Genomic DNA, 16,745 nt, shown 5'->3' on the forward strand with positions numbered 1-16,745 from the left:
TCATAATGTGTGTCTACTATAAAAAGGTTCTTTGAAAGAGAGTAAGTGTTAGATATTGAATACATTTCTTTCATTTATTACATATATTTTGCCTAATAAATAGGTAATTTCAATGGCACTTGATTGACTTCTGTTTTGTATGAGACTGCAATAAAAACAAAGTTTTATAGGAGCTTAAAAACAAATTTTCATTGAGACCAAACTAAGTCTTATTGTATGAGTCTACTTGTACATTACGAAATATCACATACTGGTAGCTCACGAGACAGACACTGAAGCTCTGTCATTTTGAAGTCCAGGATTAAGGGGTTGATGCATTTGGTTCTTGCTAAGGATCTTTATCCTGGCTTTCAGATAACCACACTCCAGTGTTATTTCCTCTCCTTTTTTCTTTCTTTCTTTTTTTTTCAACTTTTAATTATTTATTTATTTATTTTTGACAGGCAGAGTGGACAGTGAGAGAGAGACAGAGAGAAAGGTCTTCCTTTTTGCCGTTGGTTCACCCTCCAATGGCTGCTGTGGCCGGTGCATCTCGCTGATCCGAAGCCAGGAGCTAGGTGCTTCTCCTGGTCTCCCATGTGGGTGCAGGGCCCAAGCATTTGGGCCATCCTCCACTGCACTACCGGGCCATAGCAGAGAGCTGGCCTGGAAGAGGCGCAACCAGGATAGAATCCGGTGCACCGACCGGGACTAGAACCCGGTGTGCCGGCGCTGCAAGGCTGAGGATTAGCCTGTTAAGCCACGGCACCGGCCACAACTTTTATTTAATAAATATAAATTTCCAAAGTACAACTTTTGAATTATAGTGGCTTTTCCCCCCATAAACTCCCTCCCACCCACAACCATCACATCTCCCACTCCCTCTCCCATCCCATTCTTCATCACGATTCAATTATCTTTATATACAGAAGATCAATTTAGTATATACTAAGTAAAGATTTCAACAGTTTGCACCCACACAGAAACACAAAGTATAGAGTACTGTTTGAGTAGTAGTTTTGCCATTAATTCACATAGTACAACACATTATGGGCTGAGGTCCTACATGGGGAGTAGGTGCACAGTAACTCCTATTGTTGATTTAACAATTGACACTCTTATTTATGATGTCAGTAATCACCCGAGGTTCTTGTCATGAGCTGCCAAAAGCTATGGAAGTCTTTTGAGTTCACCAACTCCGATCTTATTTGGACAAGGCCATAGTCAAAGTGGAAGTTCTCTCCTCTTCTTATAAGGGCACTCATTACATCCATCTAGAGCCCATTTAAACCTAATTATCTCCCAAAGCTCACCTCCAAATGCCATCACACTGGATGCCAGGTCTTCAAAAATTATAAATTTTAGAATGACACAATCTGTCATAGCTTGCACCCTTAATTGCAAATATCATTCACTTACTTGCCACAAGATGTTTTCTAAAGTTTCCTTACTGCTGATCTCTATATTCAATAAGACCATGTTACACTTGGAGTCAAACAATTTGTCCTTTTCTATGCTTATTTTAAAAATCAGAAATCGGAAATACTTTTATTCTTTGTGTAATGTATTACATATAAGAATATATACTTTACTTTTAGTATTATATGAATATTAATATAAAAGTACTTTTCCACTGTATCGTAAATGTATATGTGTAATAATTCGTGTATGAGAAGATATCTAATATCAATTTACAAAAACCTGACAAAGCAAAAATAAATCTTATTCTAAACCTTGCATGAATTATTAGAATATGCCATCTGGGAATAATCAAATTCATTATCTTTCTCATAGTCAGTTTTGTTCTTCCACATTATAATTATATATAAAAGTTGAAGTAGTCGCTTTACGATAAATACTACTGAATACTTTATTTTGGGCACTTTTTTAATATTCAAGATATATACTTCAATGCAATTGTTTATTAAAGATGAATTGAAGAAAATATTTTAAAAATATAATGAAATAAGACAAGGGTTGGGATAAACGTAGTGCCATTGAGTTACTGTGATGGGATCAGTTGACATTTTAAATCATGTTTGCAAGTTATCAGAATAATTTATGAATGTTTCAGTTAAATTGATTATAACCAAGGTATTATGGCATTTTTCTAAATATCACTGTTCCTTCTTTGCTTATTCTCCATAGACTTGTATCCCATGCATGCTATCCACTTTTCAAGGACCAAAATGCCAGCAACAATAGCTGCGCGATGACAAGTAAGGCTGATGGGCGGGGAAAACGTCATGCCACAAGACCATGCCCCAACAACATAGAGAAGTCTAACAGGATCTACCAATGTTCTCCTCCATACAGAGTCTCTTCCAATGTAAGTGTACATGACAAGACTCAGCAATGATTGCTTTCTCAAACATATATAGCCCTGTTGTTATTAAAATGATTAAACATTAAATTCTAAAATGACATTCAGGTATAATTTTTGATAAATTGTCCATGAAAGGCTTCCCATTTAGGCATTATTTCTTTTATTATGAGGATTAACTTAAATTTAAAATTTCCCATGATATAAATGTTAAACTATGTTTTATGATGTATGTATGTGTGTGTATAGCTGACAATTAAAAGCTAAGCCAAATCCTTGTTTACTAACTTTTTGGTGGTAGTAGCTCATTTTATCAATCCTTTTGCCTTCATCTACAAAATAGGTGAAGTGAACATGGCTACATGGGAAAAATGCCTCTTTGGATTTCAGTTTGTCATGTTAACAGTCGAGGCAAATTTTACTCCATCATATTGGTGATTCCTAGGGCTTCTCATTTTTAAAACATCTGAATCTTCAATGATATTCAATTACATTTAGAGTACATTCTAGTACTCTTGCCATGACATACAGGCCTTTCCTGAGTTGGTTCTGATCGGCTGCTTTTACAGACTCAGTTCTTGCTGGCATCTACCCCTTCTTCTTGCTCATTAGTCTCCAGATAAATGACTAGTTTCTCTTTCCCAGATATAGCATGCCTTTCTTAGCAAGGGGATGATTCCCCTCACTTAAATGATTATCCCCTAGCCAGCTTAGATCTGGTGAAACAACACAGGAATGCCAAGGCACAGCTCAAATCTTTAACTTCTCTGTGAAGTTTTCCATGACTTTTGGGAGAAATTGATTTCCCTTTTTGTTTGCATCCATGGCAATCTGTGCTTGTCTCTATAATCAGATTTATTACATAATAATGAAATTTGTTATGCCATTGTCTACTGCAAGCAAAATTTAACATCTTGAGGATGGGGCAGAGTCAATAATTGTTTCCATCATAGTTTCTGCTTTGTACTTTGTACCACTGTGTTCAAAAAATTAATGTGATTGAATTTCTTGCCACCTGATTGAGTGCCTCATTACATATTGGATAGCAACATAAAAATATTTGACTTAAGCTACCAAGGAACTTCATAAAAAGTCTTTTGAGGTAGTTCTTATGATCAAAAGATTGCAGATAACATCAATCTCACTGATTAAACATGATTTTAACATACCCTTGACTATTTTCTCTTTGTCACCATAGAAAGTTATTACCTCTGTACTACAAAATTATTTAGTGATAAAAGCCAATAAAACTATTGACTTTAGCAACTTCATTATTGTAATATTTCACTTGTAAGTATTTTAAAGCACAGTTAAGAGTAAATTTCAATTGGTCACGGAACTTTGGATTGTGTAACATCTAAATTGATTGTACAACAGCTAACATTGTATACCAAACAATAGGTTCAATATGTTCTGATGAAAAGAGTGATGTGCATTGATATTTTCTCTCCCAGGAAACTGAGATAATGAAAGAAATCATGCAAAATGGACCAGTTCAAGGTATGGTTTGGTGAAATATGGTTCGGTCTTGCCCATTTCTTTATTAAACATTGTTACATTGAGCTTTAAAAAGCGAAATATATTAAATTTAATAAACTTAGAGAAAGAAAAATTTTACCTTAAGAGTATTCATAAGAATTCAATGGTTCTAAAATAAGCGCACTCACAGGACATATATTTATCTAATAACATTTTTAGCTGCCATTTTATTAAAAAGATAGATTCATTTATAAATTGAACTCTTAAATATTAATGACAAATTTAATTAAAGTGTGCTAAATCTGTCCGAAGTGATCAGGTTCCAACATGATCAAGTAGTCAAACATGAAATTGTAAATAATTAATTTGCAATAGAGTTCATTTTATTACTTCAATTATATTTAAGAATCATACATAATGTTAGATATTTTTTACCTTCAGTTTAAATTGATTAGATAATGAATTGAAACAAACCTAGGATTAATAGTAGAAACAAAGGAATATTTCCTTTTTCCATCAGCTCAAAACAAATACAAAAAGCAAGTATGATTTTTATGTTTTACAAATGCTTTTGCATTTGAAAAATTTTCTAAATGTGTTAATGGGAGCAGACTGATGGTAAATAATAAGATGATACAGTGAGTTGTCATACATTGACTTTTAGTTTGAGATATCATCCTGGGGTACATGTAGTGTTTGACACTGTGTTTAGGCTACTGTTTGGAATGCTGGCGTCCTATAATCGGAATGCCTAGGTTCAAGTTCTGACTCTGCTCTCAGTTCCAGTTTTCTGCTAATGTATTACCTGGAGGAAGCAGATTTGGCTTTCTCACATGAGAAACCAGAATTGAGTTTCTTCTTCCTGGCTTTCGCCTGGCCTAGGCTTGGTTATTGTGGGCATTTGGGGAATGAATCCATGGAAGGATGATTCTCTCTCTCATGATTGCTGCTTTTCAAATTTTTTTTTTAATTTTAAAAAGATATAATTTTTCATTGTAGTTCTTTCTTTGATTCCTTTGGAAGTCAGGCATACATAGCTACCCAATCCCTCCCCCTCACATACACCTGCAGAGAGAGAGATTGATCCAGAGATCTCTCACCCACTCTCAAAGCCTGCAACAGCCAGAACTAGAACAGCTGCAACAGCTGAGAATGGTAACTGAATCCAGGTTTTCCACGTTGATGACCCAACTGCCTGAGCTATCACATGCTGTCTCCTAAGGTTTATGTCAGAAGTTACATACACTTGAATCCAGGCACTACAATTGGAGAAGGTGGGGAGTCTAAAGCAGTTCTTAACTGCCAGGTCAAAAACCTGCTTCTGATTATAATCTTTCTTGTGGAAAAATTGAGCTTTATTTTTCACCATTGACAAAATAAGGATAAATTCACAAAGCATAGTCCCTACATAAACACTGCATTTCAATGCATGGAAAATATTCAGTGAGGCCTAAAATGTGAATTCAAGTTGTGAATACTTAAGAGTCCAGAATATTATTATCAATGCTTTTCCAAATGCGGACATAATTAATATTGGTTTAATATAGAGAAGGACCCATAACTCATTATTGTGTTGGAAGAATTTTTCTGATCATCATCACCTTGTTGCATTTATTGAGAAGCTAGAGATTGCACTAAACATTTCTGGATTTAATTCAAAAAATCCTGAGACCTTACAGAAAATCTGACACAAATGAAGATAAACTGTTTCTCCTTAGAGTTGTGTGATTTATTGGCTATGATAAGTAGGATAATTTATATTTAATTTATATTTAACTTCAATGTGGGCTTCAGTAAGTGCTGCTTGTATAAAAAATTTGAACTCAAGAGTAAATTCAAAACTCCAACTTTGGCAACTGAGACTTTAGTGACTTTGGGTGATTTTGTCTGCCCTTTCAAATCTTCAGATCATCGTACTACAGTATCAAGTGTGTTTTTTTCTCTGTCCCCTTTATTATTATTATTATTATTCTATCAATAGAAATTTGGACCTTGGTTTTTAAAGTTGAGATACTTTCGGTTTACTTTATGATCCTTAAATGTTCATAATTTCACATAGGGCATTAAAATAGATTTTGAATTAATTGTGATTGATTTTCACCATTTTTTGTTAGTTAGCAGTATTTTTTTTAAACATTTACTTATTTATTTGAAAGTCAAAGTCACACAAAGAGAGAAAGAGGCAGAGAGGGAGAGAGGTCTTTCATCTGCTGGTTCACTCCCCAGTGGGCCGCAACAGCTGGGGCTGTGCCAATCTGAAACCAGGAGCCAGGAGCCAGGAGCTTCTTCTGTGATTCCCACGCAGGTGCAGGGGCCAAGGAGTTGGGCCATCTTCCACTGCTTTCCCAGGCCATAGAAGAGAGCTGGATCTGAAGTGAAGCATCCAAGAGTCGAACGGGCATCTATATGGGATGCTGGCACTGCAGGTGGCGGCTTTTCCTGCTACGCCACAGTGCCTGGCCCGTTAGCAATATTTTTAAACAATGAAAAATATATTTTATTTATGGTGCTTAGGGAAAAGTTGAATCTTAAGAACTGAGGAAATAAATAATTCCAGAGAAGAGAAAAACCACCACTAGAAATATCTTCACAATTAAGTGAATGAATGGAACACTGTCTGACTCTTCTTGCTATAGATGCAAACTGATTGTCTGTCTATTGTTGCTTGGCCTTACATACAACATTTCTCCACTCATCACAAAAGAACTTGTAATAGAATGTTGAATAAATGACCCTGGATTCTTCTAAAATTTGCAGAATTTAACTTAAGTAATGCAAAAGGAAAGAAAGCAGAGTCCTGCATATAATATAGTAACATAAATTCTTATAATCCTTTGGGAATGTGTTGTAGAGCAGATAAAGAAGGTTTAACCTCTTTTGATGGTATTTGAACAGCATCAGAAAAGGCTTGGAACATTAAAAATGAAATAAAACATGTGGAATTAAAAGTTATATTTAACTTTGAAGTATAAACTTCATTTTTGTCTATCAAATAATAGTGACATTAGTTCTTATTTTATTTAACAGGTATGGCGAGCTAAGATGGATGGGTATTTTATACAGTATCAAGTTATAGATTTCTGCTTCCAGTTAAATTTTAAATTCATGTCTTCTAGCAGAGTAGTTTGAAGGTAGTTTCATCCTAAGTTCCCCAAGCCCTTCTGCAGAGAAGAACATAATAGTGCAAAGAAGTAATCTAAGTAAGGGAATGAAGGAGGGCTTTATAAAACATAAGCTCTTCTTTGTAAAGAATACAGCTTTGGCTTAGCTCTCCAGAGCTGAAAAGATGATATCTTGTCAGCGTATTTTTTGCCAAGGGTTTGCTTTTTATTCAAGCTCACCAATGAAAAGTTTATATTTACCTGTAAAGATTAATGGTTATTGCTTTAAGCCTGGCTTGTTAGGTTCACCCTTCTCTACTGGTTTAGTTGGGGTTCTCAGAGGTTGTGGTGAAGCATAAGGTTAATGGAAAAATAGTAATCACTGCCCAAGTGTAGTGGGCTTGTGTCTAAAGAAGCTCAATTACTGGTGCTAATGCTTCTGTTGATTAATAAGACTATCTGATGTTTTAAAGGTGTAATGTCTGCTTAAGTAATATTGTAAATAGCTAAAAGATGTTTTTATAAGGGAATGAGGTAATATTGCAATGAATTAATTTAAATAGAAAAGAAAATGAGGTTGAATTGCACAATCCCTTCTTAGACTCAGTTCTTTCCAGTTCACTCATTATTTTTCTATGAGAGATTATAGATGTTCTATGGATAATTTTTAAAAAATGGTTTGTCTTCTGTTGAATTTTATTTTAGCCATAATGCAAGTTCATGAGGATTTCTTCCATTATAAGTCAGGAATATATAGACATGTTATCAGCACAAATGAAGAATCAGAAAAATATAGAAAACTTCGGACACATGCAGTCAAACTCACTGGGTAAGGCCATTTCTTAAAATCTTCATTTGATGCTTTTGTAAAATGAAACAGAATATAAGAATTTGTAGTGCATGTAGATACTGAAAATTTCCTTTGCATGAGACATTCTAATACAAATAAAAAATAACCTACACTTTATACTACTTAGTCAATTTTTTGAAGTCCATTAAAGACTAGTTCAATATTTTGGCGAGGATAATCATTTTCTTTTTTTCCCTTAGTTGTTAATACATCCTTAAGAATCTATTCTAAGCACAAGAGAAGCTCTTATTAATATAAGTGAACATATGTCATAAGCAAGGGAATGGTACAAATCCAAATTATATAATGCTATTAGGAGAATGTTTTGGAGGAATTACAAATGGCAGAGATTAAGCAGGAAGAGAGGATAAGGTCAACTTTAGTTCACTGTAAGATTATTTTATATTTATATGGAAATTAATTGATAAAATTTATAAGTGAAATACATTCATTTATGTAAGAAGACATGAAACAAGTTCAACGTTTGTTTAGTGGTTGCATTCCAAGAGTAAGAAATCCTTATCCAAATGCTACCAGATAAAAATAAAAACAAACAAAAACAAAAAAATAGGAAGGCTGAAGGCATCACAAACCTCATTTTAAAGCATAGTACAGAGAAACCAAAACATACATCAAGGTAACAGAATAGAGAATCCAGAAATTAATACATAAATACACAAAGGTATGAAAAACATACAATGGAGAAAGGATAGTCTTTTCAATGCATGGCGCTGACAAAACTGTAGATACATATATACAAGAATGGAATTAGATCCCTACCTCTCACCATATATAAAAATCAGCTCAAGATGAATCAAAGACCTAAATATAATACCTAAATATAATACTAGAAGACAGAGCTGAAACATTTCAAAACATTGTCATAGGCAATGGCTTCTTTAATAAGACAATAAAAGTGCACACGATAAAAGAAAAGCTAGACAAATCAAACCCAGAAACTTCTTCACAGCAACGTAAACAATAGAGTGAAGAGACATCCAAGAGAATGGGAGAAAATATTTGCAAGCTACTTAGCAAAGGATTAGTATCTATAATATATTAGGCACTCAAAAAAATCAGCAGTAACAATAGCAAAAAACAACCTATCCAGTTAAGAAATGGACAAAGGACCTGAATAGACAAAAGTTCTCAAGAGAAGAAATACAAATGGCCAATAAATACATAAAAAATGCTCAATATCACTCACCATTAGGGAAATACAAATCAAAACCACAATGATTTATCTCCTCACCCATTAGAATGGCTATTACTAAGAAGACTGAAAATAATAAATGTTGGAGATGCTGTGAAAAAAGGGAACTCTTATACACTGTTGTTGGGAATATAAATGAGTGCAGTCACTATAGAAAACAGTATGATGATGCTTTAAAAACTAGAAATAGGATAGCCATATGATGTAGCAATTCCATTATTGAGTATATATCCAAAAGATTTACAATCATTGTATCAAAATAATACCTACCCCACTATGTTTATTGCAACAGTATTCACAATAGGGAAGATAAAGAGTTAACCAAGGGTTCCATCATCATGAGTAAAGAAAATTTAATATATATATATATATATACAGTAGAATATTATTCAACCAAAAAAGGAATTATATCCTGTCATTTGCAAAATTGGTGGAACTGGAGGACACTGAGTTAGGTGAAATAAGCAAGACACAGAACGACACATATAACATGTTGTCCTTCATTTGTGGAAGCTAAGAAAGCCTCTATCTTAACACAAACTTCTGATTGCCAGAGGCTGGGAAGTGTGGGGGTGATAGAATTTGGATAACTGTATCAGAGGATTAAGTTCCAAGTGTTACACAGTATAGCTATAGTGTTACAAAATGATTTGGCATATATTTTATGAACAAATAGAAGAAAGGAGCTTCAAGCCTCCAATCCTAAAGAATTATTAAAGAAGAAGTGTTGGTTACCCTGATTTGATTAGTATACATTCTGTACATGTATTGAAATATCAGAATGTAACACATAAATAAGTAAAAAGTGAAATAACTACAAAAGTCCTAACAAAAATAAAATGTGATGCATATACTCACTGGACTACTATTCAACTTTAGAAAGTAAATAAATCCAGGCCGGCACCGCGGCTAATCCTCCGCCTTGCGGCGCCGGCACACCGGGTTCTAGTCCCGGTCGGGGCACTGATCCTGTCCCGGTTGCCCCTCTTCCAGGCCAGCTCTCTGCTGTGACCAGGGAGTGCAGTGGAGGATGGCCCAAGTACTTGGGTCCTGCACCCCATGGGAGACCAGGAGAAGCACCTGGCTCCTGCCATCGGATCAGCGCGGTGCGCCGGCCGCAGCACGCCTACCGCGGCGGCCATTGGAGGGTGAACCAATGGCAAAAAGGAAGACCTTTCTCTCTGTCTCTCTCTCTCACTGTCCACTCTGCCTGTCAAAAAAAAAAAAAAAAAAGAAAGAAAGAAAGAAAGAAAGTAAATAAATTCATAAATACTCTCCACCATGACGGACAATGTGGACAGAAGGTCAATTTTCCCAGGGCTGCTTCAATCTCACTCTGAATGTAACCAGTATGCAAGGTCTTTCTCTCAATATGTCACTCCAAGCGCCACAGAAAGCATTTTGTTATACCTTATCCATACCAAATCCTTACTCTCTCATCCAGCTTATCATGATAAAAAAAAAAAAAGAAAAACCACATTATTTCAATAGTGCATCATTGTCTTTGCACCTACAGCAAAGTGCTGCCTTGTCCTTAGTAATCTTTGAAACCTTTTTTAGTGAATTCTCAGGTATGCAGACAAGATATCGCATATGATGTGTTTAATCATCACCCCTCCTTTATTTTACATATTCTATTGTAAAGTTATTTCTTTGAATTTAAGATACAATTGATTTTATTATTTGTTTTGGATTTCAGGAGTAGAAAAATATATGTATATTAGAATTGAAAAATATATTTCATGTTAAGTAAGATGGTTAGAAACTACAGATTAAAAAATATGTGTGTGTGTGTGCATTTCACCATTCAGAGATAACTTCTGTTGAAATTTTGGAGAAAATATGGTCCCCAATTTCATGATGATTCAATTAGATTTATTGATGGTATAATGGTGTGAACATAATAAGCATTCAGTAGAAACCATACTTTGAATTGTGAGCTTTGATCTTTTTCTGAGCTTGTGACATGATGCATAATACTCTCTTGGCTGCTTGCAGTGGCAATGGTCCACAGCTCTTACTCAGTCATCACAGAAAACAACCCATATTCTACATTTGTTTATATTGCTAAACTATGGTATTTTGTAGGTCAGGTGTAATAAATGCATTTTTGACTCACAGTATTTTCAGTTTATAATGACTTAGTCTGGACATAACTCCACCTTAAGTTACAGAGCACCTTATTTTTGTTTATCTCCTACTTATGTAACTATGGAGAGAGAAAATGAGAGAGAAAGAGAGAGAGAGAGAGAGAGAGAGAGAGAGAAGGAGAGAAGCTAGGGAGGGAAGAAAGGAGAGAGGGAGAGGAGGGGGAGAAAGCAAAGGAAGGAAAACGAGTTTGAAAGAAAATGAGATGCTGCTTTCTGAGTACTTAAAATTTTATTTAAAGGAGAATTTTGCTCACATGTTCATTAGCAGTACACAATAATGCCAGTTATTTGACATTCTTCAAACACTAACTGTTTTCCTTTTCTATTATGATGGGTTTATTCTTCATATTTTAATTCTTCATCATCACTTATCTTTAGAAGTGATAAGCGAGCTTCCTATCACCTTTTTCATGTTACATGAAAGAAGATGATTGATTTACTTTTAATCAAAAGAATGTATCATAAAGGCATATATGTTCACTACTAAAATGAATAATTAAAAAAGACAGTGAAAAGAAACCTCGAATTATATTGACCCCCTAAACCATTATTAACAGATTTGTTCACAAAAATGTCAAAATCATGTCACGTGATTTTCTCTTTCTCTCTCTGTGTGTGTATGTGTAAGTGTACGTGTTCTCTCTGTTAAAACAACATTAGAGACAAAAAATAGAAAGACAAAATATGATGACATTTAAAATAATAGTTTTTGGATACTTTTACTTAAATTTATAGAAATTAGATAATTTTACCTCTTCAACACAAGAAATGCTAGTTTTAAAGAGAAAACTTTAAAGTTAAGCAAACTATATATATGGTAAATATATGTATATTTATATGTATGGATATCTGTATATCTCTATACCCATATATGTTAAAAACAATTAGAAGTTAAAGTAATAATGCATTTTACTACATATTTTGATATTTGTTGATTCTCTGTTGACAGATAAGATGAACAAACCTATCACTAATACTTCTTCCATCTTTCCCATACTCTCAAACAAGTAACATGCTTTATTTCAATACAAATACTCATATTAATCAATTTTAATCCTTGAATTTATATATTCACTTTTAAATGCCCATTTATAGCTTATCATTATTTATTTATGTATTTATTTGAAAGTCAGAGTTACACAGAGAGAGTTGTAGAGGCAGCGAGAGAGGTCTTCCATCCGCTGGTTCACTCCCCAGTTAGCAACAATGGCCCAAGATGCATCGATTCAAAGCCAGGAGCCAGGAGATTCTTCTGGGACTCCCGCACAGGTGCAGCAGCCCAAGTCCTTGGGCATCTTCTACTGCTTTCCCAGGCCATAGCAGAGAACTGGATTGGAAATGGGGCAGCTGAGACTTGAGCCGGCACCCATATGGGAGCTTTACCCGCGACGCCACAGCGTCGACCCAGCTTAACATTTATAATACTACCGCTGATTTCTTTCACCATTATATTTTGTGTGTTTTTCTCTGCTCTATCCAACCTATCCCTGAGCCTTTACTGTATTTGATATTGTTCTCTAATGTTTTGAGATGTTTTCATTTTTTTCTGTTTCTTTGTTTCATTTCCTTTAAAAGTCATACCTGCAATTTTTTGTCTATGTCTGACTTTTTCAGTTTCCTTCAATAATTCATTTTGAGCTGTAAATTCTTCATGTTTCTGTTTTCTGCATTCATTTTAGAAATTTAATCTCAAGTGTATGTATTTAACTCTTTAACTACCACTCCCTATCCAGTTCACAACCTCTACTTTTCAGACTCCTATGATCCTTCACCCACTACATACTTTCAGTGAATTATTCTGTATCATTTAACTGTCCCTCTTATCTGAGATGCTCTTCTTAATTTGGTGAAAATTTCACGATGAGTCATAATAACACTTTCCCATGTACCCTGGACTCTCATGTCCCTGGCTAGATTTATCATAACAGCTTAATAAAATCTTAACTCTGATTAAATTCAAAGTATCCTGTTTTGTACCTATAGCAGAGAAATTATGATGATTTCAGTTTAATTTATAATGACAAATTTCCAGCAGTTATCTAATAATATTGAACAATCATATTTTGGATTTCCATTGTGTTTATTCTCTCATTTTCCAGGTAATTATACACCAATTTTTCCATTTTCCTTGAAAACCTACCTCCTCCTTCTTGTCCATAGCTGATAGTCTTGTGTTCTGTTTCCTCAAAAAAGATTGAAATAATCAGAGAGCTTTTCCAAGTATTAACTGCACTACCTATCATCAAGTACATTCTCATAATCTTTCTTTCTACTTTTTACATAATCGCACTACTAATGCTCCTATCTAAATCTCTCTTGTATTGTACACACTAACTCCCTGTATTCAAAAATCATGCAAAAGCAGTTTTCCTTTCTCTTCTCTGCAGTCAATTTTATTTCTACTACTCTACAAAAATGATATATCTCATCTTTTAAGGAAAAACAAACCTTCTTTTGTCCTGCTGACACTCACTTTATCCAACTCTTCCATTTTTTATTAAATTTCACCATTTTCTCATTACCCCTTTCTTCTTCACAAATACATTTATTTCAAGGTTGTCAATGCCCTTCACATTGCTAAATCCATTGGTCAGATCACAAACCTGTCCACTCACTCCACGTACAACTTTTTATTATCTGATATTTTTTCTTCTTTTTCTGTACCTACAGTTCTACATGTCTGTACTTCTGGCAGTATCATATCTCAGTCTTCTCTCACTTCTATTGTCACTCATTCTTTTATGAGCCCATTAGTCCCTAAGCTCATTCTGGCTCTAGGTAACATTTAAAATATGGCATCAGCTGAATTTCTATCTCCTGCTGAGACTTCTCTCTTGAACTCCAGACTTATACATTCAGTGACCTATTTGATTTCCTCTCTGGTATACCTTATTAGTGGTGCAGATGCATCAAATTTTGAACTTGCAAAAGTGAGCTCCTAAAATTCTGCTTTATCTTTACCAAACAGTATCAATTTATTTAACTTAGTTTTTGACAACTCCATCATCTATCCTCTGGTTGGAAGTACTGGAATCACTCTTTATTCTTTTTCTCACAACTCATTTTTCCTTTTTCTTGATTTTTACTTATTCATTTTATTTACCCAAGAAGCAGAGAAACAAAGAGCCCTACCTACCAACTCATTCTCCAAATGATGGAAATTGGCCAGGAAGAACCTGGGGGCCAGAAGCTCAATTTTGATTTCCTTTCTGTGGGGGCAGGAACCCAAGGATTTGAGCCATCACAGCTTTCTCCCATGATGCACAATTGCTGGAAGCCAGAATCAGGAGCAGAGCTGGGACTGGAATTCAAGAACTTCTTATGATATGCAGCTGTCCCAACTATAATCTTAATAACCAGGCCAAATGACTGCTCCACAGCTCACTTTTACTATCAAAACTCTGTTAACCTTCTTTAATTTATATTTAGAATCCGGCCGCTTTTTACCAATTGAACTGCCACTACAACTATTTGAGCCCCCATAATGCATTATTTTGTACCTGAATTATTGAAGTCATTTCCAATAAATCTGGTATCTCTCCTTTACACTTTGGCAATCTATTCTTGACGTGGAAACTAAAGTTTTCCTTTGACAGCATTAGCCAGATTTTATCACCCTTTGCTTGGAACTCTCAGTGTTTCCTATTTCCCTCAAAGTAAAACCAGGGTTCTTGCAGTAGCTTAAGGGGCCTGCATGATTGAAAGACTATCCAGTTTGCCTGCTTCCTCTTTTATCAACTTTCTTATCTCAACTTCTTTTCTGTACCTTGTACTCCTTCTCAGGAGATTCATCAGTGTTTCAGGAAAACTTGCCTTATGTGTTTTCTCTCTCCACAAAATACTCTTCTCTCAGATGTCCATTTCCTTAGTTTCTAAGCCTGGGTAATCAGTATTCAGATCTCCACTTCTAAGTATGGCCTCTTTAGCTGCCCTGTTTAATCTGTTACTTGCTCTCTTCTCAGGCAGTTCTGATTCTCCTTTACCTGCTCTATTTATAAACATTTTTCATACAGTTATTTTTAAAATATTTATTTATTTTTCTTATTTTGTTTTTACCTGGAAACCCTTTATTTAAGGTATAAAAACTTCATACATTTCATATATACAAAAATAGGAACATAGTGCTTCTTCCCATCCTACCATCCCTCACACCCACACTCCCACTCTTCTTCCTCCTCCCTCTCCTAATCCCATTCTTATTTTTATTAAGATCTATTTTCAATTAACTTTATACACATATGATTAACCTTATGCTATGTAAAGAGTTCAATAATAGTATGAAAAAATGCTGTCCCTCAGCAGTCAAGACAAGGGCTTTTCAAAGTAATCACATCTCAAAATGTTAATTTAACTGCTAGAGATACTTTTAGTTATCACAGATCAAGGAGACATATGGTATTTGTCTTTTGGGGACTGACTGATTTCACTGACTATAAGGTTTCCTAGTTGTATCCATTTTGTTGCAAACATCAAGATATCATTTTTAAGCACTGTGTACTATTCCATGGTGTACAGATCCCATAATTTCTTTATCCAGTCTTCAGTTGACAGATATTTGGGTTGATTCCATACCTTGGTTATTGTGAATTGAGCTACAATAAACATGGGTAAAGAGATAACTCTTCAAATGATGATTTCATTTCCTTTGGGTTAATTCTCAGGAGTTGGATAGCTGGGTCATATGCTAGGTCTATATTCAGATTTCTGAAGTATCTCCATATCGTCTTCCACAGTGTCTGCACAAGTTTACATTCCCCAAAACAGTGGACCAGAGTAACATTTTCCCCACATACTTGCCAGCATTTGTTGTTTGTTAATTTCTATATGAAAGCCATTCTAACGAGGCTGAGGTACTTTGCCCATCTCTTATCTGAATTGTTTGTTTTGTTCTTATGAGTTTCTTGAACTGTTTATATATTCTGGATAGGAATCCTTTAACAGTTGCATAGTTTGTAAATATTTTCTCCCCTTCTGTCAGTTGCTGCTTCACTTTGCTCAGTCTTTCTTTTGCACTGCAGAAGCTTCTCAATTTGATGTAATCCCATTTGTCAATTTTAGCTTTGATTGCTTGTGTTTCTGCAGTTTTCCCAAGAAGACTTTGCCTATGCTAATGCCTTACAGGGTTTCCCCAGTGTTCTCTAATAATCTGATAGTGTCAGGTCATAGATTTAGATCTTTGATTCATTTCAAATGGATTTTTGTGTGAGGTATAAGGGGGAGTTGTCTTGCTTGATACTTCTGCATGTGGAGATTCAATTTTCCTGCACCATTTCATGAAGAGCCTGTCCTTGCTCCAAGGATTGATTTTACCTCTTTTTTCAAAGATACGTTGGTTATAGATGTGTAGATTGATTTCTGGCTTTTCTATCCTGTTCCACTGGTATATAAGTCTGATTTTGTGCCAGTACCAGCTTGTTTTGATTATAACTTCCCTGTAGTATGTCTTAAAATCTGGTATTGTGATGCCTCCAGTATTTTTGTTGTTGTTGTTGTATAAGATTGCTTTTGCTATTTGAGGTGTCCTTTTTGCCATATGAATTTCAGCATTGTTTTTTCCAGATATGAGAAGAATGTTATTGGTATTTTGATTAAGATACCATTGAGCCTGTAAGTTCCTTTTAATGATATGGACATTTTGATGATGTTGATT

General features: G+C 34.8%; 1 protein-coding gene across 1 annotated transcript in view; it reads left to right on the forward strand.

Moving 5' to 3' along the window:
• The window catches only part of TINAG (tubulointerstitial nephritis antigen), a 108,892-nt gene that overhangs the window by 49,779 nt on the left and 42,368 nt on the right, over positions 1-16,745 (forward strand). Inside the window, exons 7-9 of the mRNA XM_062186294.1 lie at positions 2,128-2,308; positions 3,757-3,802; positions 7,588-7,711. Of these exons, the coding sequence (XP_062042278.1) occupies positions 2,128-2,308; positions 3,757-3,802; positions 7,588-7,711 (351 nt within the window). The remainder of the gene's footprint in view (positions 1-2,127; positions 2,309-3,756; positions 3,803-7,587; positions 7,712-16,745) is intronic.

Source organism: Lepus europaeus, chromosome 3 (assembly GCF_033115175.1).
Source record: "Lepus europaeus isolate LE1 chromosome 3, mLepTim1.pri, whole genome shotgun sequence".
NCBI classification, from domain to species: Eukaryota; Metazoa; Chordata; class Mammalia; order Lagomorpha; family Leporidae; genus Lepus; species Lepus europaeus.